This window comes from Ranitomeya variabilis, chromosome 4 (genome assembly GCF_051348905.1).
Source record: "Ranitomeya variabilis isolate aRanVar5 chromosome 4, aRanVar5.hap1, whole genome shotgun sequence".
Classification (NCBI taxonomy): domain Eukaryota; kingdom Metazoa; phylum Chordata; class Amphibia; order Anura; family Dendrobatidae; genus Ranitomeya; species Ranitomeya variabilis.
Window position 1 is genome coordinate 54,386,062 of NC_135235.1, and position 25,407 is coordinate 54,411,468.

General features: G+C 47.0%; 1 protein-coding gene across 2 annotated transcripts in view; it reads left to right on the plus strand.

Annotated features, from left to right (window-relative positions):
- The window catches only part of ADGRA1 (adhesion G protein-coupled receptor A1), an 847,935-nt gene that overhangs the window by 595,207 nt on the left and 227,321 nt on the right, over positions 1-25,407 (plus strand). For both annotated transcript variants that reach the window (XM_077258539.1, XM_077258540.1), the window contains one exon: positions 16,786-16,913. In XM_077258539.1, coding sequence (XP_077114654.1) covers positions 16,786-16,913 — 128 coding nt within the window. The remainder of the gene's footprint in view (positions 1-16,785; positions 16,914-25,407) is intronic.

The window sequence follows — 25,407 nt, forward strand, 5'->3', positions numbered from 1 at the left end:
CTGTTATATCCCTGCCCATACGAGCTCGCATCCCTCTAGAAGGAGTACAAGTACAGATTGAGCCCACCTTTACATCCCCTTTGCCCACAGGACTGCTGGTGGCCCGATCCCTGGCTACTGTTAAAAATGGGGCTGTACCAGTGCGATGTGTGAATGTGGACGAACACGATGTCGTGCTACGGGTCCGAAGTGAGATGGCCAAAGTGTTACGACCTTTAGAAGTGATGCCCCCTCCAGATACTTTGCAGTTAACGGTGGATTCCCCTGATCCCTGGATGGTCAGTGTCCGGTCTACGCAGGATCCTGAGCCAATAGCATTTCGAAAGGGTCAAACTATTCTGGAGCACATGCGGACGGAATTGTCGGGCCTGGATCCATCACAGATCTCACAAGTGCAGCGACTCCTTGGACATTATGCTAAAGTGTTCGCACAACATGAAGATGATTTTGGCTGTACCACGGCCATCGAACATGGAATTCCGACCGGAGATACAGTGCCCATCAGGGAGCGGTACAGACAGATTCCCCCGCAGATGTACCAGGAAGTAAAGACGTTGTTAGGCCAGATGCTACAAAAGGGAGTGATCCGCGAGAGTCAGAGCCCGTGGGCTGCCCCGATCGTGCTGGTGCGGAAAAAGGACGGCACGCTCCGGTTCTGTGTGGACTATCGTAAGCTAAATGCATGCACCGTCCGAGACTCTTATCCACTTCCCCGTATCGAGGAGTCTCTCTCCGTGCTGGGTCGGGCCAAATATTTTTCCACCTTAGACCTAGCCAGCGGATACTGGCAGGTCCCGATGACAGAAGCAGATCGTCCTAAGACAGCGTTTATCCTTCCCATGGGACTATTCGAGTTCAATCGAATGCCGTTTGGGCTGGCCAACGCTCCAGGCACCTTCCAACGATTAATGGAGCGGTGTCTGGGGGATTTGAACTTCGAGGCCACTCTCATTTATCTGGATGACATCATCATCTATGCTCCAACATTCGAGGAACATCTGTGCCGACTGGAGCAGGTACTAGACCGGTTGCTGAAATACGGGCTTAAGGTGAAGCCCCAGAAGTGTCACTTGTTCCGGGAACAGATCGAGTACCTGGGGCATGTGGTGTCCGCCGAAGGAGTCCGGCCATCGCAGGAGAAGATTGCCGCAATCCAGGAGTGGCCCACACCGGAGACCGCCAAGGATGTACGGGCGTTCTTGGGCCTCGCTGGGTACTACCGGCGCTTCGTGAAGAACTTTGCTCGCCGTTCTCACAATCTACAAGTCCTGCTGAAAGGAAGCTCCCCCAAGGAACGGGGGAAGAAGATACAATGGCAGGAGCCACAAGAAGCAGCGTTCCGGGACTTGAAGACAGCTCTCATGGAGCCGCCGGTGTTGGCTTATGCGGACTTTTCGCAACCGTTCATCCTACACACCGACGGCAGCTCTCAGGGATTGGGGGCTGTGTTGTCTCAGGTTCAGGATGGGCGGGAGAGAGTGATCGCCTATGCGAGTCGGTCTCTTCATGACTCTGAGTTGAACCCGGACAATTACAGTTCTTTCAAGGTGGAGCTGCTGGCTGTGGTGTGGGCTATGACGGAGCGGTTCGCTGAGTACCTGGCCGGTTCCGAGGTGCTGATACGCACGGATAACAACCCATTGGCACATCTGGAAAATGCGAAATTGGGTGCCCTGGAACAGCGCTGGGTAGCCCGGATGGCTAAGTACAGATACCGTATCCTCTACAAGCGAGGAGCAGAGAATGTTCATGCTGACGCGTTATCTCGTCTGCGGAAGAACCCCCCAAGAACTAACCGAGATGAGGAGCTGGAGGGAGAAGAAATCCCCTACGCCATCGGGGGCGCTGCTCGGACGGCTGTGAGCCGGGAACAGACCGGGAACGGAACGGCTACAGGACTGTTGGTTCAGAGTCGGGACGAATGGATACGGCTGCAACAGGAAGACCAGGAACTAGCTCCATTGCGACAGTGGATAACGAATGGTCTATTGCCCGTGAGAACCCCTGGACAAACTCTCCCGTCAGACCTGAACCTTCTTCTGCGGCAGTGGGAGCGCCTAACTCTTCAGGACGGGCTCTTATGCCACTTAACCATGGCTCAGGCAGATTCCGAGCCGACCTGGCAGATGGTCTTACCAGGGCCCGTGGTGGCCGCAGTTGCTAAAGAAGCTCATGAGTCCGGCGCACACTTCGGAGTGAAGAGGACGTTTAAGTGGCTGCAAACTCGGTTCTATCATCCTCGGCTGCTTGCGGAAGTACAAACTGCCTGTAGACAATGTCGACAATGTGAGCTAACCAAGTCACCGGAGGAAAGGGCGCCTGTGCAGAGCATCACGACGTCTGCCCCTTTTGAAGTATTAATGATAGACTACATTACCATTGGAGCAGCGCATCAAGGCTACGAACACTGCCTCGTTATGGTAGATCATTTTTCAAAATTCGCGGTAGTCACCCCTACCCGTGATCAGACAGCTGAGTCGGCGGCGAGCGCTATCTGTAAGAACTTTATTCAAGTTTACGGCTGTCCGAGGCGAATACATTCGGATCAAGGCGCCTGTTTCTTGGGCAAAGTCATGGAAGAGCTGCATCGCCTCTACGGCATTGATAAGTCACGCACCACACCGTATCATCCCCAGGGAAATGGGGCTTGTGAGCGGTTTAACCGGACTTTGCTTCAAATGCTGCGTGCGCTAGAACAAGATCAGAAGGCCCGCTGGCCGGAGTATGTGTCTGACCTAGTGTGGGTCTACAACAATAGAGTTCATCAAGTCACAGGACGCACCCCGTATGAAGTGGTCTTTGGGCGCCCAGGAAAAGGCATGACAGATCTGGAACTGTCTTCGGAGGAAGAAGGCCCCCGAACAGGGATGGCTTCGTGGGTGCGTGATCATCGGCATCGGCTGCAGACCTTACACCGACTGGTACACACTCGAATTCGGGAAGTGGAGCATCGGAGCACCCCTACAGCAAAACCCCCAGAGTTCCGGCCAGGTGATCGAGTACTCGTTCGAGAGCAAAGACCGCAAAACAAGTTAGACGATCGTTGGGAAAAAACACCCTATCGGGTGCTTCGCCGTATAGACCCGCATGGACCTGTATATGAAGTGCAGTCTGAGGCCCCCGGAAGTACAGGTACTCGCATTCTTCATCGCAACATGCTCCGGTTGTGTCGCTCTGTTGACTCGGACACCCCGGAATCCGCAATCAGGGAAGAGCCACCTACGACTGAGTCCCCCAACAACCATTGGTGGGATGAAGAAGATGATGAAGAAGAAGAACGGCGTCAAAATACTCCCCCTATCTCGACTACTACACTACCCCTGACCAGTCACCCTTCCGCTGACGACATTCCCCCAACACCCCCTACACAAGGACCCGAGCCACGACGTTCTGAACGTTCTACTGCCGGTAGACCCCCAACTCGCTACAGTCCTGACTTACACACTAGACAGACCCAAGTGTGGAACAACCCGTCAGGTGGGTGACCTGTCAGTGCGAAGGCCTCGCCCGGGGACTGGCGAGCATACAGGGTGGGGGAATGTAGGGGACAGGGACCTGGTGAGCTGTGCAGACGGGTGGAACCATTGTTGCCGGGAGTCGGGGTTCCGGGGGACGGATTTGAGGGGCGCATGGGAAGCCAGGCTCATGTGACAGGAGGCAGAGTGACGCAGGGAGAGGAGAGGATAAAAAGCAAAACGCGCGAAAGCAGGGGCAGAGAAGCGCGGGAAATCTCTGAGGAGAGGAAACTGCAGCGCAGTTGTCGTGTGTGTGCAGGCCGCAGTGAGACTTGCGGGAAGCAGGGGGAAAACGTGCAACAGACACTGCGGGCAATTATCAGAGCCCCCAAAAAGAGGCGCATTCGTCGTCAGCGACCCCCCAGGCAGAGGGGTAGCGCTGATCAGCTCAGGGACAGTATTACCGTGCTCCCCGGGAGCATCTTGCCACAGAGTGTTCCGGACCCTCCTGGGATTTTCTTAGCTGTGACTGATACTGATCATTCTGCTAATTCTCCTCAAAAAGACTCCTCACTGGACGTGGAAACTGTTACCCCGGATCAACGTCCGCCTGTGGGAGGTAACGCAGCACCGCAAAAGACATTCTGGACTCGAATCTACACCTGGGCTCGACGTCGGAGGACACCGCCTTCCCTCACCATTAGGACTACGTCGCTGACGGAGCCTCACCACCGGGACTACATCGCTGAAACAGCACTGATAAGTGAACGTTGTTGACTTTACCTTAGTAGGGGAGGTACTAGTAAGGCGCTGCCGCGTTCTTCGGGTATAGTTCAGGCCTCCTATATAGTAGATAGGATTTACTGTGATATTGTAGACTTGTACTTAAGTTCCCTGCGTGGAAAACTGTTGTTATCTTTTTGGTTGGAAGTTAAAAGAAAAGTTAAAAACGCTGTTTGCTTTCTGGCTCCCATTTGTCCCTGCATCCTTCTTTATCTGCGGTCTCTACACTGGCAAAATTTTCAGGGCCCCCTTGAGACTCCGCCCAGGCTCCACCCCAGCCCCGCCTCCACGCTCCACCCCTCAAACTGTCCACAGTTCCACCGCTCTCTCTTGGAAAAACTCCACTTCTCACCAATCACACATTGAGGGTATGTGTCCACCTTCAGGATGGCCGGCGGTTACGTCGGAGCTGCAAACCCGCTCGGCGCTAAGCCCCGCCCCCTACTGTGACGCGATGATGCCGGATGTGTTCATTGCACACATCCGGGATCATCGCACCCCACACATAGGGCCCTGTGTTATAGCTTGCGGCGGCGCAGCTGCCGCAAGGAACACGGACATGCTGCGATCTTAAAAGAAGCGCCGCATGTCCAGAGTCGCAGGGCCGCCGGGTGCATGTTACCACGCATAGTGGAGACGGGATTTCATAAAATCCCCTTCACTATGCTGGAACATCTGGATGCTGCGTGTTTGACGCTGTGGCCCCACGCAGCGTCAAACACGCAGCGTTTACTTAACGTGGACACATACCCTAACAGTTCCCATCACCAGATCACACATATAGCCGGCAGCTTTTGTTTTGGCCAAAAGATTTTGTAAGCCGCCACCATAACACGGTAGACTCTTTTGGTGAGGCCCTACTCTGCTGTAACCTATTAAATATTTGTTAAAATATGCAATACGATTTAGGTATATTTTTATTTATTTTTCAATTTTTAAAATGACCAATAATATCACATAAAAAGAACAAATACCGCTACACCATGACCAGATGACATATTACCACCACAGTGATCGAATAATATCACATACAAGGGACAAATACCGCTACACCATGACCAGACCGCATATTACCACCACAGTGATCGAATAATATCACATACAAGGAACAAATACCGCAACACCATGTCCAGACCACATATTACCACCACATAGTTACTGAATACTACAATTCTGATCAGTAATAAAAAAAAAGTACCACACTATCACCATAAGTGCCATTATACACAGGAGATCTGTACTTAGTATGCAGTGTCTGTGTACAGATAATACAGTGATCACTAGTGAAATTATACACAGGAGCTCTGTATATAGTATACAGTGTATAGTGTCAGTGTATAGGTAACACTGACTTACCAGTGACGTCTCTAGGTGAAGTCCTTCATCTTTCATCCAGCACAGACCGCCATCATGTCTTCCAGCCAGGACTCGTTTCTGCAGGATATAACACAGCTATCTCGAGCTCCGCTTGTAGAACACATTACTTAATTTTTCCCAACTTCTACATTACACCGCATAAAGAAAAAGAGGCGACATAGTGTCACTCTACACAGTAACAGGACCGCCCCCTCATTTAAAACAGTGTCCTCAAAAAATAAATACATCACTGCAGTAATAATATCTGTTATGGTTCTCAATGGCAAGAGAACATAGCCCAGCAAACATAAGAACTAGCTCTTGGAAGGATGGAAACTAAACTGACCATGAACTAAACCTGCCGCACAACTAACAGTAGCCGGGTAGCGTAGCCTGCGTTTTATCCCTAGACGCCCAGCGCCGGCCGGAGGACTAACTAATCCTGGCAGAGGAAAATATAGTCCTGGCTACCCTCTAGAGAAATTTCCCCGAAAGGCAGACAGAGGCCCCCACAAATATTGGTGGTGATTTTAGATGAAATGACAAACGTAGTATGAAAATAGGTTTAGCAAAATTGAGGTCCGCTTACTAGATAGCAGGAAGACAGAAAGGGCACTTTCATGGTCAGCTGAAAACCCTATCAAAACACCATCCTGAAATTACTTTAAGACTCTAGTATTAACTCATAACATCAGAGTGGCAATTTCAGATCACAAGAGCTTTCCAGACACAGAAACGAAACTACAGCTGTGAACTGGAACAAAATGCAAAAACAAACAAGGACTAAAGTCCAACTTAGCTGGGAGTTGTCTAGCAGCAGGAACATGCACAGAAAGGCTTCTGAGTACAATGTTGACCGGCATGGAAGTGACAGAGGAGCAAGGCTAAATAGTGACTCCCACATCCTGATGGAAACAGGTGAACAGAGAGGATGATGCACACCAGTTCAATTCCACCAGTGGCCACCGGGGAAGCCCAAAATCCAATTTCACAACAGTACCCCCCCCTCAAGGAGGGGGCACCGAACCCTCACCAGAACCACCAGGGCGATCAGGATGAGCCCTATGAAAGGCACGGACCAAATCGGAGGCATGAACATCAGAGGCAGTCACCCAAGAATTATCCTCCTGACCGTATCCCTTCCATTTGACCAGATACTGGAGTTTCCGTCTGGAAACACGGGAGTCCAAGATTTTTTCCACAACGTACTCCAACTCGCCCTCAACCAACACCGGAGCAGGAGGCTCAACGGAAGGCACAACCGGTACCTCATACCTGCGCAATAATGACCGATGAAAAACATTATGAATAGAAAAAGATGCAGGGAGGTCCAAACGGAAGGACACAGGGTTAAGAATCTCCAATATCTTGTACGGGCCGATGAACCGAGGCTTAAACTTGGGAGAAGAAACCCTCATAGGGACAAAACGAGAAGACAACCACACCAAGTCCCCAACACAAAGCCGAGGACCAACCCGACGCCGGCGGTTGGCAAAAAGCTGAGTCTTCTCCTGGGACAACTTCAAATTGTCCACTACCTGCCCCCAAATCTGATGCAACCTCTCCACCACAGCATCCACTCCAGGACAATCCGAAGATTCCACCTGACCAGAAGAAAATCGAGGATGAAACCCCGAATTACAGAAAAAGGGAGACACCAAGGTGGCAGAGCTGGCCCGATTATTGAGGGCAAACTCCGCTAAAGGCAAAAAAGCAACCCAATCATCCTGATCTGCAGACACAAAACACCTCAAATATGTCTCCAAGGTCTGATTCGTCCGCTCGGTCTGGCCATTAGTCTGAGGATGGAAAGCAGACGAGAAAGACAAATCTATGCCCATCCTAGCACAGAATGCTCGCCAAAATCTAGACACGAATTGGGCACCTCTGTCAGAAACGATATTCTCCGGAATACCATGCAAACGGACCACATTTTGAAAAAACAGAGGAACCAACTCGGAAGAAGAAGGCAACTTAGGCAGGGGAACCAAATGGACCATCTTAGAGAAACGATCACACACCACCCAGATGACAGACATCTTCTGAGAAACAGGAAGATCCGAAATAAAATCCATCGAGATGTGCGTCCAGGGCCTCTTCGGGATAGGCAAGGGCAACAACAATCCACTAGCCCGAGAACAACAAGGCTTGGCCCGAGCACAAACGTCACAAGACTGCACGAAGCCTCGCACATCTCGAGACAGGGAAGGCCACCAGAAGGACCTTGCCACCAAATCCCTGGTACCAAAGATTCCAGGATGACCTGCCAACGCAGAAGAATGAACCTCAGAAATGACTCTACTGGTCCAATCATCAGGAACAAACAGTCTACCAGGTGGGCAACGATCAGGTCTATCCGCCTGAAACTCCTGCAAGGCCCGCCGCAGGTCTGGAGAAACGGCAGACAATATCACTCCATCCTTAAGGATACCTGTAGGTTCAGAATTACCAGGGGAGTCAGGCTCAAAACTCCTAGAAAGGGCATCCGCCTTAACATTCTTAGAACCCGGCAGGTAGGACACCACAAAATTAAACCGAGAGAAAAACAACGACCAGCGCGCCTGTCTAGGATTCAGGCGTCTGGCGGACTCAAGATAAATTAGATTTTTGTGGTCAGTCAATACCACCACCTGATGTCTAGCCCCCTCAAGCCAATGACGCCACTCCTCAAAAGCCCACTTCATGGCCAAAAGCTCCCGATTCCCAACATCATAATTCCGCTCGGCGGGCGAAAATTTACGCGAGAAAAAAGCACAAGGTCTCATCACGGAGCAATCGGAACTTCTCTGCGACAAAACCGCCCCAGCTCCGATTTCAGAAGCGTCAACCTCAACCTGAAAAGGAAGAGCAACATCAGGCTGACGCAACACAGGGGCGGAAGAGAAGCGGCGCTTAAGCTCCCGAAAGGCCTCCACAGCAGCAGGGGACCAATCAGCAACATCAGCACCCTTCTTAGTCAAATCAGTCAATGGTTTAACAACATCAGAAAAACCAGCAATAAATCGACGATAAAAGTTAGCAAAGCCCAAAAATTTCTGAAGACTCTTAAGAGAAGAGGGTTGCGTCCAATCACAAATAGCCTGAACCTTGACAGGATCCATCTCGATGGAAGAGGGGGAAAAAATATATCCCAAAAAGGAAATCTTTTGAACCCCAAAAACGCACTTAGAACCCTTCACACACAAGGAATTAGACCGCAAAACCTGAAAAACCCTCCTGACCTGCTGGACATGAGAGTCCCAGTCATCCGAAAAAATCAAAATATCATCCAGATACACAATCATAAATTTATCCAAATAATCACGGAAAATGTCATGCATAAAGGACTGAAAGACTGAAGGGGCATTTGAAAGACCAAAAGGCATCACCAAATACTCAAAGTGGCCCTCGGGCGTATTAAATGCGGTTTTCCACTCATCCCCCTGCTTAATTCGCACCAAATTATACGCCCCACGGAGATCTATCTTAGAGAACCACTTGGCCCCCTTTATGCGAGCAAACAAATCAGTCAGCAGTGGCAACGGATATTGATATTTAACCGTGATTTTATTCAAAAGCCGATAATCAATGCACGGCCTCAAAGAGCCATCTTTCTTAGCCACAAAGAAAAAACCGGCTCCTAAGGGAGATGACGAAGGACGAATATGTCCCTTTTCCAAGGACTCCTTTATATATTCTCGCATAGCAGCATGCTCAGGCACAGACAGATTAAATAAACGACCCTTAGGGTATTTACTACCCGGAATCAAATCTATGGCACAATCGCACTCCCGGTGCGGAGGTAATGAACCAAGCTTAGGCTCTTCAAAAACGTCACGATATTCAGTCAAGAATTCAGGAATCTCAGAGGGAATAGATGATGAAATGGAAACCACAGGTACGTCCCCATGCGTCCCCTTACATCCCCAGCTTAACACAGACATAGCTTTCCAGTCAAGGACTGGGTTATGAGATTGCAGCCATGGCAATCCAAGCACCAACACATCATGTAGGTTATACAGCACAAGAAAGCGAATAATCTCCTGGTGATCCGGATTAATCCGCATAGTTACTTGTGTCCAGTATTGTGGTTTATTGCTAGCCAATGGGGTGGAGTCAATCCCCTTCAGGGGTATAGGAGTTTCAAGAGGCTCCAAATCATACCCACAGCGTTTGGCAAAGGACCAATCCATAAGACTCAAAGCGGCGCCAGAGTCGACATAGGCATCCGCAGTAATAGATGATAAAGAACAAATCAGGGTCACAGATAGAATAAACTTAGACTGTAAAGTGCCAATTGAAACAGACTTATCAAGCTTCTTAGTACGCTTAGAGCATGCTGATATAACATGAGTTGAATCACCGCAATAGAAGCACAACCCATTTTTTCGTCTAAAATTCTGCCGTTCACTTCTGGACAGAATTCTATCACATTGCATATTCTCTGGCGTCTTCTCAGTAGACACCGCCAAATGGTGCACAGGTTTGCGCTCCCGCAGACGCCTATCGATCTGGATAGCCATTGTCATGGACTCATTCAGACCCACAGGCACAGGGAACCCCACCATAACATCCTTAATGGCATCAGAGAGACCCTCTCTGAAATTCGCCGCCAGGGCGCACTCATTCCACTGAGTAAGCACAGCCCATTTACGGAATTTCTGGCAGTATATTTCAGCTTCGTCTTGCCCCTGAGATAGGGACATCAAGGCCTTTTCCGCCTGAAGTTCTAACTGAGGTTCCTCATAAAGCAACCCCAAGGCCAGAAAAAACGCATCCACATTGAGCAACGCAGGATCCCCTGGAGCCAATGCAAAAGCCCAATCCTGAGGGTCGCCCCGGAGCAAGGAAATCACAATCCTGACCTGCTGAGCAGGATCTCCAGCAGAGCGAGATTTCAGGGACAAAAACAACTTGCAATTATTTTTGAAATTTTGAAAGCAAGATCTATTCCCCGAGAAAAATTCAGGCAAAGGAATTCTAGGTTCAGATATAGGAACATGAACAACAAAATCTTGTAAATTTTGAACTTTCGTGGTGAGATTATTCAAACCTGCAGCTAAACTCTGAATATCCATTTTAAACAGGTGAACACAGAGCCATTCCAGGATTAGAAGGAGAGAGAGAGAGAAAGGCTGCAATATAGGCAGACTTGCAAGAGATTCAATTACAAGCACACTCAGAACTGAAAAAAAAAAAAAAAAAAATCTTCAGCAGACTTCTCTTTACTCTCCTTTCTCTGTCAATTAATTTAACCCTTTTTGGCCGGTCAAACTGTTATGGTTCTCAATGGCAAGAGAACATAGCCCAGCAAACATAAGAACTAGCTCTTGGAAGGATGGAAACTAAACTGACCATGAACTAAACCTGCCGCACAACTAACAGTAGCCGGGTAGAGTAGCCTGCGTTTTATCCCTAGATGCCCAGCGCCGGCCGGAGGACTAACTAATCCTGGCAGAGGAAAATATAGTCCTGGCTACCCTCTAGAGAAATTTCCCCGAAAGGCAGACAGAGGCCCCCACAAATATTGGCGGTGATTTTAGATGAAATGACAAACGTAGTATGAAAATAGGTTTAGCAAAATTGAGGTCCGCTTACTAGATAGCAGGAAGACAGAAAGGGCACTTTCATGGTCAGCTGAAAACCCTATCAAAACACCATCCTGAAATTACTTTAAGACTCTAGTATTAACTCATAACATCAGAGTGGCAATTTCAGATCACAAGAGCTTTCCAGACACAGAAACGAAACTACAGCTGTGAACTGGAACAAAATGCAAAAACAAACAAGGACTAAAGTCCAACTTAGCTGGGAGTTGTCTAGCAGCAGGAACATGCACAGAAAGGCTTCTGATTACAATGTTGACCGGCATGGAAGTGACAGAGGAGCAAGGCTAAATAGCGACTCCCACATCCTGATGGAAACAGGTGAACAGAGAGGATGATGCACACCAGTTCAATTCCACCAGTGGCCACCGGGGAAGCCCAAAATCCAATTTCACAACAAATATCCCTTAATTAGTCCCTATGGTAATAATATTCCCCATCCTGGCCCCCGTGTGTCTCATTCCTGGCGTCAGCCATATGTTCTCCCATCCTGCCCTCATGAGTATCCATCCTGCCCCATATGATCTCCCCATCCTGCCCCATCTGTCTCCATCGTATCCATCGTGCCCCATGATCCTGCACAATCTGTCTCCAATTCTGCCCCCAGTGTCTCCAATCATGCCTCCTGTGTCTCCAATCCTTCCCCATCGTCTTTCATCATACCCCATATCTCCATTTTGCCCCTGTGTCCAGCATCATAGGCCCTGTGTCCAGCATCATTCATAGCCCCTGTGTCCAGCATCTCTGCCCCTGTGTCCAGCATCATTCATAGCCCCTGTGTCCAGCATCTCTGCCCCTGTGTCCAGCATCTCTGCCCCTGTGTCCAGCATCTCTGCCCCTGTGTCCAGCATCTCTGCCCCCTGTGTCCAGCATCTCTGTCCCTTTGTCCAGCATACTGCCCCTTTGTCCAGCATTCTGCCCCCTGTGTCCAGCATTCTGCCCCGTGTCCAGCATACTGCCCCCTGTGTCCAGCATCTCTGCCCCTTTGTCCAGCATCTCTGCCCCTTTGTCCAGCATTCTGCCCCATGTCCAGCATCTCTGCCCCTTTGTCCAGCATACTGCCCCTTTGTCCAGCATACTGCCCCTTTGTCCAGCTTTCTGCCCCGTGTCCAACATCTCTGCCCCTTCGTCCAGCATACTGCCCCTTTGTCCAGCATACTGCCCGTGTCCAGCATTCTGCCCCGTGTCCAGCATCTCTGCCCCTTTGTCCAGCATACTGCCCCTTTGTCCAGCATTCTGCCCCTGTGTCCAGCATCTCTGCCCCCTGTGTCCAGCATCTCTGCCCCCTGTGTCCAGCATCTCTGCCCCTGTGTCCAGCATCTCTGCCCCCTGTGTCCAGCATCTATGCCCCTGTGTCCAGCATCTCTGCCCCTGAGTCCAGCATCTCTGCCCCCTGTGTCCAGCATTCTGCCCCCTGTGTCCAACATTCTGCCCCGTGTCCATCATCTCTGCCCCTGCGTTCAGCATCTCTGCCCCGTGTCCAGCATCTCTGCCCCCTGTGTCCAGCATCTCTGCCCCCTGTGTCCAGCATCTCTGCCCCCTGTGTCCAGCATCTCTGCCCCTGTGTCCAGCATACTGCCCGTGTCCAGCGTTCTGCCCCGGGCCCCAGCGTGTCCAGCGTTCTGCCCCGGGCCCCACCCCCCTGGGATCGCCGCTCTCAAAAAAAAAAAACGAGTTCTTACCTGGCCGTGCGCTCCTGCGGCGGGGAACCTCACTTCCTCCATGCAGGTGAAGAACGCACTCGCCGGCGGCTGACAATGACGTCAGACGCCGGCGAAGTGCGACTGCGCACTGCGGCCGCTCAAGTCAGCTGCCAGCCTCCGACTGGCTGGTGGCGGCTGTCAACTATTGACGTGCGGGCACGGGCCCGCACGTCAATAGTGTCCCGCAGGCCCGCAGCGCCGGCAGGGGTGGCCCGCAGTGCCGGCAGGTGGGAAGCCCGCAGCGCCGGCAGGGGGGGCCCGCAGCGCCAGCAGGGGGGGCCCGGTGAGCAGATTAGACGGGGCCCAATGCGGGCCCCCTCTGCTCACCGGGCCCCATACGCCAGTCATGGCTGTCATGCCCTGATGGCGGCCCTGCTTAAGTCACATTCACACGTTCAGCATTCGGTCAGTCTTTTACATTAGCATTTGTAAGCCAAAACCAGAAGTGGATGTAAAATGCATTGCAAAGATATTCACATTTATTGCTTTTGGAGCACAGCATGTGTAATGTCTTCCTGGAGACCAACTGGAATCTTCTCTGGGATCGTGAGGTTTTACCCCTCCAAAAGGGTACCAATCACAGCTCGGCAGCTGATCATGCAGTTTATCAGTCTGAGATGCTGCCGATTAGTAATTGTCAGCATCTGAGAGGGAGGAGTGAAAGCATAGGCCCCAAGAGAAGACAATTAAAAAATGCCTAGTTGGACTGCAAGTAGAGATTTCACATGCTGCACTCCGAAAGCAACAAATATGAATATCTCTGCAATGGAACAACGCAGCGCAAAACGGAAAATTGCATCAGAATCATGGGAGTTCGGAGATCTTTTTCAAGTTTTGGAACTAAATTTTTTGGAGGAACTGACAGGTCCTCTTTCTTTCTAATCAGCTGTTTTTATTGGTACTTTACATAAATAAACAACACACATAAAACATATATTCCTGCCTTCCATCATACCTCATGACAAGTTATTTTTAAGTACTGTGGGACTGTCAGGAGGACACCTAGAAGGAACAAGGGACATTCTTCAGAGAGTGATAAATGTTCTGCTTTATTTTATTAGAGCATGGAAACAATCTATAGGGGCTGTCAAGGAGTAACAGGACATAGCTGCATTGTTGCAGAACCAATCTCACACTTACACATAAGTTTTGTGTCCTATTGCAACTCAGTTGTATTAAAGTGAGCTGGTTTCAGCTGCAATACTATAAACTACCTTCAGACAGGAGTGGTGCTGATTTACGAATAAATTAGAGGGTCAAGAATAGAGATTGAGCGAACCAACTCTGAACACGGAGTTCTCCCGGAAGTCTGTTTTAGTTTTTGGAGAGAGACCATTTCACAGCCCTTTCACATCACCAAAGCTTGGGTCCTCCTTGACTTCTATTGGGTTCCGGTTCAAGGTCATGTAGAGTTCTGGTACATGAACAGAACTTTGGACTAAATTTCAGTCGAATCTGAAAAATCCAAACAGCCACACTTGCGCTCATCCCTAGTCAAGAATTGCAAGCGAATCTGTACTTAAACACTCTTTAGATTTTAATGCAGGAGAACTTGTATGGTCATTTATGCACTAAAGAGACCGTGTAGCCAAAATTTGCCTTTTTTCTACTTTTTCCATTTTTTGACATGACACATCTCTATTTCTAAAAAGTATTATACGTCTCTGTGTATAAAGTAGTACTATCCCTTACCGATTATTGAATGTAAATATATATATGGAATTAGACTTGGCTTCTGATTCTGTACAATTTTCATCTCCAGATGTGCCCTTCCTGCTCTTGACTTGACATATTTGTAGATGAATGTAGTGACAAGTACAACTTTAAAAAATATATATATTGCAAAGTTTATGCTGTATGTATCCACCACGATATAATTTCTTATTGCACATTGTATGTGATCACCCGATGATTGTGATGTGAGTTGTAGCCTGTTACTGAGTTCATTAGCATCTTGCAATAATCTATTGAATTTGTATAATGAAAAAATGAGAAAACCCCTTTCCGATATCACACCTTGCCGATATCACACCTTGCATATGGGTGGTTGGAATGGGCTCAAAAACTGACGTTGCTCTATACGAGGTGGGTGTCAGCTGTTATCCAGTGGACACTTGTCTCAAGCAGCAAGTATCAGAGTTATAACCGATTGCTGTTGTTTAGCCATTTAGATGCTGCTGTCAATCTCTGACAGTTGCATTGAAGCGGTTTGTTTCTGGGGCCTCTGTTACGTCACCCATTGCACCCCTCATGACCCAATCCTTGGGTGTCAATTATAGAAATCGGAAACCTTCAGAAGAACCCAATTGCTGCCATCTTCCCATGCTCCTTCAAAAATGCAATGCAAACTTATTGATATTTTGTGTGTACCCTAAAATGGTATAGATAAAAAATACAGTAAAAAAATTAAAAAGTCACACAGCTACGTTGATGGAACATTTTAAAAGTTAGGGGTCTCTGAATATGGTGACAAAAACCAAATTTACTGTTTACAAAGTTCAGAAGTTTTTACAACCAACAACAGAAAAAAAATCAGTCTGGTATCACCATAAGCATAGGTTTTTTTTTTGTACATTCACTGCCACAAAAAACAACCCAAAACAAATGCAGCAATTGCGTTTTTTCCCCATTTCTGCCCACTTTGATTTTTTTTTTACCATTTTTTTAGTATATTACATAAAATAAATGGTGTCATTTAAAATTGCAAAAGTAAACCCTTATATGACCATGTCAATAGAAAAAGAAAAAAAGTTATGGCTCACAGGAGAAGGGAAGGAATAAATAAAAGCACGAAAAAACAAATTGGCTCAGATTGGAAGGGGTTGAAGAAATTTAAGGCAAGGTAAGGGTGGACACATCTGAATATTGTATTCTGATCATTGCTGCTCGACCTTGGATTTGCCTTGACCATTCACCTTTCATTTGCCTATTATTTGCCTAATTAGAAAAATAAGTTCCTATATGTCCATGTCAATGGAAAAAAAAGTTATGGCTCTTGGGAGAAGGGAAGGAATAAATGAAACCACGAAAAAACAAATTGGCTCAGATTGGATGGGATTGAAGAAATTTACAGCAAAGTAGGGGTGGACACATCTGCATATTGTATTCTGATCATTGTTGCTTGACCTTGGGTTTGCCTATTCTTTGCCTTATTGCAAAAATAAGCTCTCACATGTCCATGTAAATGGAAAAAAAGTTATGGCTCTTGGGAGAAGGGAAGGAATAAATGAAAGCACGAAAAAAAAATTGGCTCAGATTGGATGGGGTTGAAGAAATTTACAGCAAGGTAGGGGCGGACACATCTGCATATTGTATTCTGATCATTGTTGCTTGACCTTGGATTTGCCTTGACCATTTGTTTGTTTAGTGTTTGTCTTATTGCAAAAATGAGATCTTACATGTCCATGTAAATGAGAAAAAAAGCTATGGCTCTTGGGAGAAGGGAAGGAATAAATGAAAGCACAAAAAAACAAATTGGCTCAGATTGAAAGGGGTTGAAGAAATGTAAGGCAAGGTAAGGGTGGACACATCTGAATATTGTATTCTGATCATTGCTGCTCAACCTTGGATTTGCCTTGACCATTCACCATTCGTTTGCCAATTATTTGCCTTATTGGAAAAATAAGTTCCTATATGTCCATGTCAATGGAAAAAAAAGTTATGGCTCTTGGGAGAAGGGAAGGAATAAATGAAAGCATGAAATAACAAATTGGCTCAGATTGGGTGGGTTTTAAGAAATTTACAGCAAGGTAAGGGCGGACACATCTAAATATTGAGTGCCATTTGTAGAGTTGCATTGAACAATATGCAGATGACGTTCAGATCCTCGATCTTGAAGAAGCTTTTAATGTGTGATGTGTGTAGACGAGATGGAAATATAATGATGTTTACTTTTCTCGCTAGGATTTGAAGACCGTGCTGTCTCTCCCTCAATACCCAGGGGAGTTCCTGCACCCTGTGGTTTATGCATGCACTGCTGTTATGTTGTTGTGCCTGTTCGCATCTATCATCACCTACATTGTGCATCACAGGTAGGAAGCCTCTTTTTATACATTACCTTCACATGTGTACTCATGCTATTATCCTGAATTGCTTGTTAAATTGCAGATTTTAATAGGCCTGGATAGCATTATTGTCTGTGCTGGGAAGAAAGGATGCTGTACAGGAACACCGTCCTAGCGGTTTGCATGATGGTTGCTGACAATTCAAAAGCATCCTAAATATTTTAGCAGTAAACAGTGTTGCGCCCCATCCCCGCGCTTGTTCAGTGGCAACCAAAGAATGGAAGAAAAAGATTAAAATCACTCTGTAGAAAAATAAAAACCCTCAACAGAAACTATCGATATGTAATTACACCAGCTACATATTAACCCCTTAAGCCCCGAGGGTGGTTTGCACGTTAATGACCGGGCCAATTTTTACAATTCTGACCACTGTCCCTTTATGAGGTTATAACTCTGGAATGCTTCAACAGACCTTAGCGATTCTGACACTGTTTTCTCGTGACACATTGTACTTCATGATAGTGGTAACATTTCTTCGATATAACTTGCGTTTATTTGTGAAAAAAACAGAAATTTGGTGAAAATTTTGAAAATTTTGCAATTTTCCAAATTTGAATTTTTATGCCCTTAAATCACAGAGATATGTCACGCAAAATACTTAATAAATAACATTTCCCACATGTATACTTTACATCAGCACAATTTTGGAACCAAAATTTGTTTTTGTTAGGGAGTTATAAGGGTTAAAAGTTGACCAGAAATTTCTCATTTTTAGGACACTTTTTTTTAGGGACCACATCTCATGACAAATCTCATACCCAAGTGTGACACCATTCTAAAAACTGCACCCCTCAAGGTTCTCAAAACCACATTCAAGAAGTTTATTAACCATTCAGGTGTTTCACAGGAATTTTTGGAATGTTTAAATAAAAATGAACATTTAACTTTTTTTCACACAAAATTTATTTCAGCTCCAATTTGCTTTATTTTACCAAGGGTAACAGGAGAAAATGGACCCCAAAAGTTGTTGTACAATTTGTCCTGAGTACGCTGATACCCCATATGGGGGGGTAAACCACTGTTTGGGCGCATGGCAGAGCTCGGAAGGAAAGGAGCGCCATTTTACTTTTCAATGCAAAATTGACTGGAATTGAGATGGGATGCCATGTTGCGTTTGGAGAGCCCCTGATGTGCCTAAACATTGAAACCCCCCACAAGTGACACCATTTTTGAAAGTATACCCCCTAAGGAACTTATCTAGATGTGTGGTGAGCACTTTGACCCACCAAGTGCTTCACAGAAGTTTATAATGCAGAGCCGTAAAAATAAAAAATCATTTTTTCACAAAAAAAGGTCTTTTCGCCCCCAATTTTTTATTTTCCCAAGGGTAAGAAATTTGATCCCAAATGTTGTTGTCCAATTTGTCCTGAGTACGCTGATACCCCGTATGTGGGGGGGAACCACTGTTTGGGCTCATGGCAGAGCTCGGAAGGGAAGGAGCGCCATTTGGAATGCAGACTTAGATGGATTGGTCTGCAGGTGTCACGTTGCATTTGCAGAGCCCCTGATGTCCCCAAACAGTACAAATTCCCCACAAGTGACCCCATATTGGAAACTAGACCTCCCAAGGAACTTATCTAGATGTGATGTGAGAACTTTGAACCCCCAAGTGTTTCACTACAGTTTATAATGCAGAGCCGTGAAAATAAAAATTCTTTTTTTTTCACAAAAATAATTTTTTAGCCCCCAGTTTTGTATTTTCACAAGGGTAACAGGATAAATTGGACCCCAAAAGTTGTTGTCCAATTTGTCCTGAGTATGCTGATACCCCGTATGTGGGGGGGACCACTGTTTGGGCGCATGGCAGAGCACGGAAGGGAAGGAGCACTGTTTTACTTTTTCAACGCAGAATTGGCTGGAATTGAGATCGGACGCCATGTCGCGTTTGGAGAGCCCCTGATGTGCCTGAACAGTGGAAACTCCCCAATTCTACCTGAAACCCTAATCCAAACACACCCCTAACCCTAATCCCAACGATAACCCAAACCACACCCCTAAACCTGACACACCACTAACTCTAATCCCAACCCTAATCCCAACCGTAAATGTAATCCAAACCCTAACCCTAACTTTAGCCCCAACCCTAACCCTAACTTTAGCCCCAACCCTAGCTTTAGCCCCAACCCTAACCCTAACTTTAGTTCCAACCCTAGCCCCAACTCTAGCCCTAACTCTAGCCCTAACCCTAGCCCTAACCCTAGCCCTAACCCAGCCCTAGCCCTAACCCTAGCCCTAACCCTAACCCTAGCCCTAAACCTAGCCCTAACCCTAACCCTAATTGGAAAATGGAAATAAATACATTTTTTTAATTTTATTATTTTTCCCTAACTAATGGGGTGATGAAGGGGGGTTTGATTTACTTTTATAGCGCTTTTTATAGCATATTTTTATGATTGGCAGCTGTCACACACTAAAAGACGCTTTTTATAGCAAAAAGGTTTTGCGTCTCCACATTTTGAGACCTATAATTTTTCCATATTTTGGTCCACAGAGTCATGTGAGGTCTTGTTTTTTGCAGGACGAGTGACGTTTTTATTGGTAACATTTTCGGACACGTGACAGTTTTTGATCGCTTTTTATTCCGATTTTTGTGAGGCAGAATGACAAAAAAACAGCTTTTCATTAATTTATTTTGGGGGAGGCGTTTATACCGTTCCACGTTTGGTAAAATTGATAAAGCAGTTTTATTCTTCGGGTCAGTACAATTACAGCGATATCTCATTTACATCTTATTTTTATATTTTGGCGCTTTTATACGATAAAAGCTATTTTATAGAAAAAAAAAATATTTTGGCATCGCTTTATTCTGAGGACTATAACTTTTATTTTTTTGCTTATGATGCTGTATGGTGGCTCATTTTTTGCGGGACAAGATGACGTTTTCAGCGGTACCATGGTTATTTATATCCGTCCTTTTGATCGCGTGTTATTCCACTTTTTGTTCGGCGGTATGATAATAAAGCGTTGTTTTTTGCCTCGTTTTTTTTTTTTTCTTACGGTGTTCACTGAAGGGGTTAACTAGTGGGACAGTTTTATAGGTTGGGTCGTTACGGATGCGGCGATACTAAATATGTGTACTTTTATTGTTTTTTTTTATTTAGATAAAGAAATGTATTTATGGGAATAATATTTTTTTTTTCTTTACTTAGGAATTTTTTTTTTTTTTTTTTTACACATGTGGAATTTTTTTTTTTTACTTTGTCCCAGGGGGGGACATCACAGATCGCTGATTGCACAGCACTCTGTCAGAGCAGCGATCTGACTTACAGCGCTGCAGGCTTACCAGTGCCTGCTCTGGACCCGGAAGTAGTCCCTGCAGGACCCGGATGCAGCCCCGCGGCCATTTTGGATCCGGGGCCTGCAGGGATAGGATGTAAGAGACGCTCGGAGCAACGCGATCACATCACGTTGCTTCGGGGGTCTCAGGGAAGAACGCAGGGAGCCCCCTCCCTGCGCGATGCTTCCCTGTACCGCCGGAACACTGCGATCGCCCATCGGATCGGACCGCACTGGGACACCCCTGGGTGAGTATAATCTAACTTGTTTTTCTTATCTTTCAGGTTACATCGGGGGGCTTATGTACAGCATTACAGAATGCTGTAGTTACGCCCCTGATGGTGGTGGCAGCAGATTATAGGCCAAAAATGGGGTGACAGATTCCCTTTAAATGTTATTCCCTCTAAGATGCAAGTGAATGATGCTGGCCGGGTCCTGGTCAACCTGAACAGGGAAAACTAAATTATGGAAATAGTCTGAAAGGTAATTGCATTGTAAAGCCACATGTCTGTCAGGTGCCTGCAGGGGAATAGTAAGAAGGGTACTGGCCAGATATGTGCCCTGTCTGGTAGGAATCAGTGGGAGAAGGAGACAATTAGCTACTCTACCTTTAGTCATATTCTGGGTGCAACCCAAAATGCATAAAGTAGAAGTGCTGAAGAGAAACCTTGTGTTACATACTTGGTTTGTTAATTGAAGCACAGGGAAAAAAAACGTCGTGTTAAATAGTCGTTTCAAAAAAATTTGCATAAATCAATAGTACATGTACACATAAGAAATTTTTAATACATTGTTTCAGAAAAATCTGTTTCTTTCTCCCCTTATAAGCCACATCATCCTTTCATTTCTGTCTCTGAAATTCACCATTCACTCTGAAAAAACAGCTCAGCTCTGTCTTGATCAAAGCAATTCAAACTAGGAGCACAGTGAGGCATCGGGTTACACCTCCTATTACACTATATGAAGGGAAGGAGAAGTGAGCAGTAGGGTAGGGAAATAAGCAGAGGGAGACACAGAAAGTTCGTGCTGAGCTTTCTAAGGCTCTGCTCACATGTCCAGTTGTTACAGATCCAGTTTTAAAAAAAAGCGGATCCAATACAAATTAAGCAATAATGAATGCATAATGGAATCAAAAGTTTTGGTTTATGAATCGATCATCTTTAAAATAAAAAGGTTGCTTAAAAATTGACACTGATTTATATTTTGCATCTGCTCTTGTTCCACTTATAAATGATGAATTTTTAGTAGACGTGTGTCTGAACACAAGTAGTGTTCTGGGCATGCACAGAGCTAAAAATGTATCCATTAATGGACTACATAATGGATAACCATCTTTTGTGATCTGTTTCCCATAGCTTTCAATGTAAAAAAATGGCTCAAGTGGGTTTTTTGTGGCCAGACAAAATTGTTGTTCAGAGTTCATTTTTTGTTCTGATGAAAAATGGTTAGAAAACAGAAAAGAGGCAGGGGCGAAACCTCAATTGGGGCAGGGGCTGTAGTCGCACCTGAGCATTGGAGCCTAGAAAGACCCAAAAAGATTCTTTGGCCAATATGTGAAGACCTATATGATTAAAGAACCATGATAGTTTGAACTTTTGCAAAAGTGGGACAAGCTTCAAGTTACGTCCTTGAAAAGAAGCAACTGTAAAATATGTCTGACACTTCCTGTTAGGGCTAGCAGAACGCACCGAGTAAATATAGATGTTATTATTGGTGCGTTCGCAGCCCGGGGTCCACCGTGCAGGAGGAACCTGCTGCTAGCAAATGACGGCACTATATGGCGGTTTAAGCGAACTCTGTTACTTCACAGCCATGCGAACCCTTTATAGCTGCAGCAGGTACATGACCTTCCAAGAAGGACCAATGAGAGGCTACCACAGAGCCTGAGCACCTTCAGGACCTTCCTGGAGGACCAATGGATTTTGCTGCAGTATCAAAGCATGTGACCCTCGACCTCCAATAAGAGATCTCACCCTGGGCATGCTCAGAAGGTGAAAAGCAGGACTTAGTCCCAAAAGCGTCTGCTCGCTGCTGCCCAGCACTGGTCTTAATGGCAGAACCTGGAAGGACAGCAGTAACCAGGCGCAGAGTATCTGCCTGAGTCAGACGCTGGGACCGATGTCTCCGCTGAGCAGGCTCCACTGCGGCTGGAGAAGGATGGGAGACCGCAGTGGAGATGGCTTGAGATTCCCCCTGTGCAGAGGCGGGAACTCGACACCCAACATTACCCCCCCTCCTAGGGCCCTCCCCTCCTTGGACCTCGCTACGTTCAAATGCAGCAATGAGCTGCAGAGCTTGAATATGCTCAGCAGGCTCCCAGGACCTGTCCTCTGGGCCATAACCCCTCCAATCCACCAAATACAATTTTTTGCCACGCACCACCTTGCACCCCAAGATAGCGTTCACCTCGTAATCATCCGAAGATGAACCCGATGTCCCGGCAGATGACTCAAAAAACTGGGACATGTATACGGGCTTTAAGAGGGACACATGAAAGGTGTAGGTGATACCCAGGCATGGAGGAAGGGCCAGACGGTAGACCACAGGGTTAACCTGTTTGAGGACCTTGAAGGGACCCAAGTAGCGAGGTGCAAACTTAGTGGACTCAACTCGCAGCCTGATGTTACGGATGGAGAGCCACACTAAGTCGCCAGGAGCAAAGATCGGAGCGGGGCGCCGATGTGCATCGGTGGAGGACCTCATTCTCTCCTTGGAGGCCCGGATGGCATCCTGAGTGCGGTCCCAAATGTCCCGTGCCTCCACAGCCCAGTCTGCCACCCTGGAGTCCGCAGAAGACACGGGCATAGGCACAGGAAACCACGGATGCTGACCGTAATTAAGGAGGAATGGAGTCTGACCAGTGGAGTCGGCTACGGCGTTGTTAAGAGCAAACTCCGCCCACGGTAGCAAGGATGCCCAGTCATCCTTCCTAGCAGAAACAAAATGTCGCAGATATGTGACCAGAGTCTGGATGGCCCTCTCTACCAACCCATTCGTCTCGGGGTGATATGCTGAAGAGAGATAATAATAATATAATAATAATAATTTTTATTTATATAGCGCCAACATATTCCGCAGCGCTTTACAACTTATAGAGGGGACTTGTACAGACAATAGACATTACATCATAACAGAAATCACAGTTCAAAACAGATACCAGTAGGAATGAGGGCCCTGCTCGCAAGCTTACAAACTATGAGGAAAAGGGGAGACACGAGAGGTGGATGGTAACAATTGCTTTAGTTATTTGGACCAGCCATAGTATAAGGCTCGAGTGTTCATGTAAAGCTGCATTGAACCAGTTAACTGCCTAAGTATGTAGCAGTACAGACACAGAGTGCTATCAACTGCATAAAGTGTATGAGAACATGATGCGAGGAACCTGATTATGTTTTTTTTTGAATGGGCCACACAGGGATAGTTAGGTTAATGCATTGAGGCGGTAGGCCAGTCTGAACAAATGAGTTTTTAGGGCACGCTTAAAACTGTGGGGATTGGGGATTAATCGTATTAACCTAGGTAGTGCATTCCAAAGAATCGGCGCAGCATGTGTAAAGTCTTGGAGACAGGAGTGGGAGGTTCTGATTATTGAGGATGCTAACCTGAGGTCATTAGTGGAGCGGAGGGCACGGGTAGGGTGGTAGACTGAGACCAGAGAGGAGATGTAGGGTGGTGCTGAGTAGACGACAAAGCTCTCTCCAGAACCGAGACGCAAACTGGGGACCCCGGTCACTGACAATTTTGTCCGGCATACCGTGTAGGCGAAAGACATGTTTAATAAACAACGCTGCCAGAGCCCGTGCAGAAGGTAGCCGTGGAAGAGGCACCAAATGCACCATTTTGGAAAAATGGTCGGTGATCACCCAAATAATGGTGCAGCCACGGGACTTGGGTAAGCCCACCACAAAGTCCATCTCGACCATCTCCCAGGGCCTGTCTGCCACCGGCATGGGATAAAGTAAGCCAGCTGGCCGTTGTCGAGGAGACTTATTTTTGGCGCAGGAGACACACGCCCGAATATAGTCTCTGACGTCACGGGCCATATGCGGCCACCAGTACGTCCTCGCCAGAAGCTCAGATGTCCTTTTGGTCCCAAAGTGTCCACCCACCCTGGACGAGTGAGCCCAAGAGAGAACCTCTGGTCGCAAATTTGCTGGCACGAAAGTCTTACCTGGGGGCACAGACTCTAGCGAAACCGGAGCCACGGTCCTCAGACTCTCAGAAGGGACAATAAGCCGAGGTTCCTACTCCTCCGCTGATGACACTAAGGAGCGGGAGAGAGCTGTTGTGAATTCCGTTCTGGAGCTCCCTCCTGTGGTTGCTAATGGTATTTTTGTGAGTTCTGCCCTTGGGCTCCCTCTGGTGGTTTCGAGTGGAACTGCTGCTCCGTTAGGTAGCTGTAGCAGCTGCCATCACTGATCGCCTTGCCTGGGTTTGTTATTTAAACCTGCTCTGGGCTTTAGTTCATGCCAGCTGTCAATGTCTTAGGTTGGATTTGGTTCTCTCCTTGGATTTCTCATATGGCCTGTCCTTGTCAGCAAAAGATAAGTTCTGCTAGTTCTTGTTCGTCCATTTGCTTTGGACATTATTGCTTTGCAAATATGTCTCTTTTTGTCCAGCTTGTCACTATGTCATATTCAGGCTAGCTGGAAGCTCTGGGAAGCAGATTTGCCCCTCCACACCGTGAGTCGGTGTGGAGATCATTTTTTGTAAACTCTGCGTGGATTTTTGTAGTTTTTAATACTGACCGCACAGTATCCTTTTCTCTCTGTCTATCAAGTTTAGTATTGGCCTCCTTTGCTGAAAACTGATTTCATTTCTGTGTATGTCATTTCCCTCTCCACTCACAGCCAATATTTGTGGGGGGCTATCTTTCCTTTTGGGGTTTTCTCTGAGGCAAGATAGCTTTCTATTTCGTTCTTTAGGGGTAGTTAATTCTTAGGCTGTGAAGAGGTGTCTAGGGAGAGTCAGGAACATCCCACGGCTATTACTAGTGTTGTTAGGATTAGGGATTGCGGTCAGTAGAGATACCACCTTCTCAGAGCTCGTCCCATGTTGCGTTTTAGCCACCAGGTCATATCGGTGTGGCCTCTTAACCACCAGGTCATAACAGAGAGCATCGGCACGAATGTTCTTCTCCCCAGAGAGAAAATGGAGGGTGAAATGGAACCGGGAGAAGAACAGG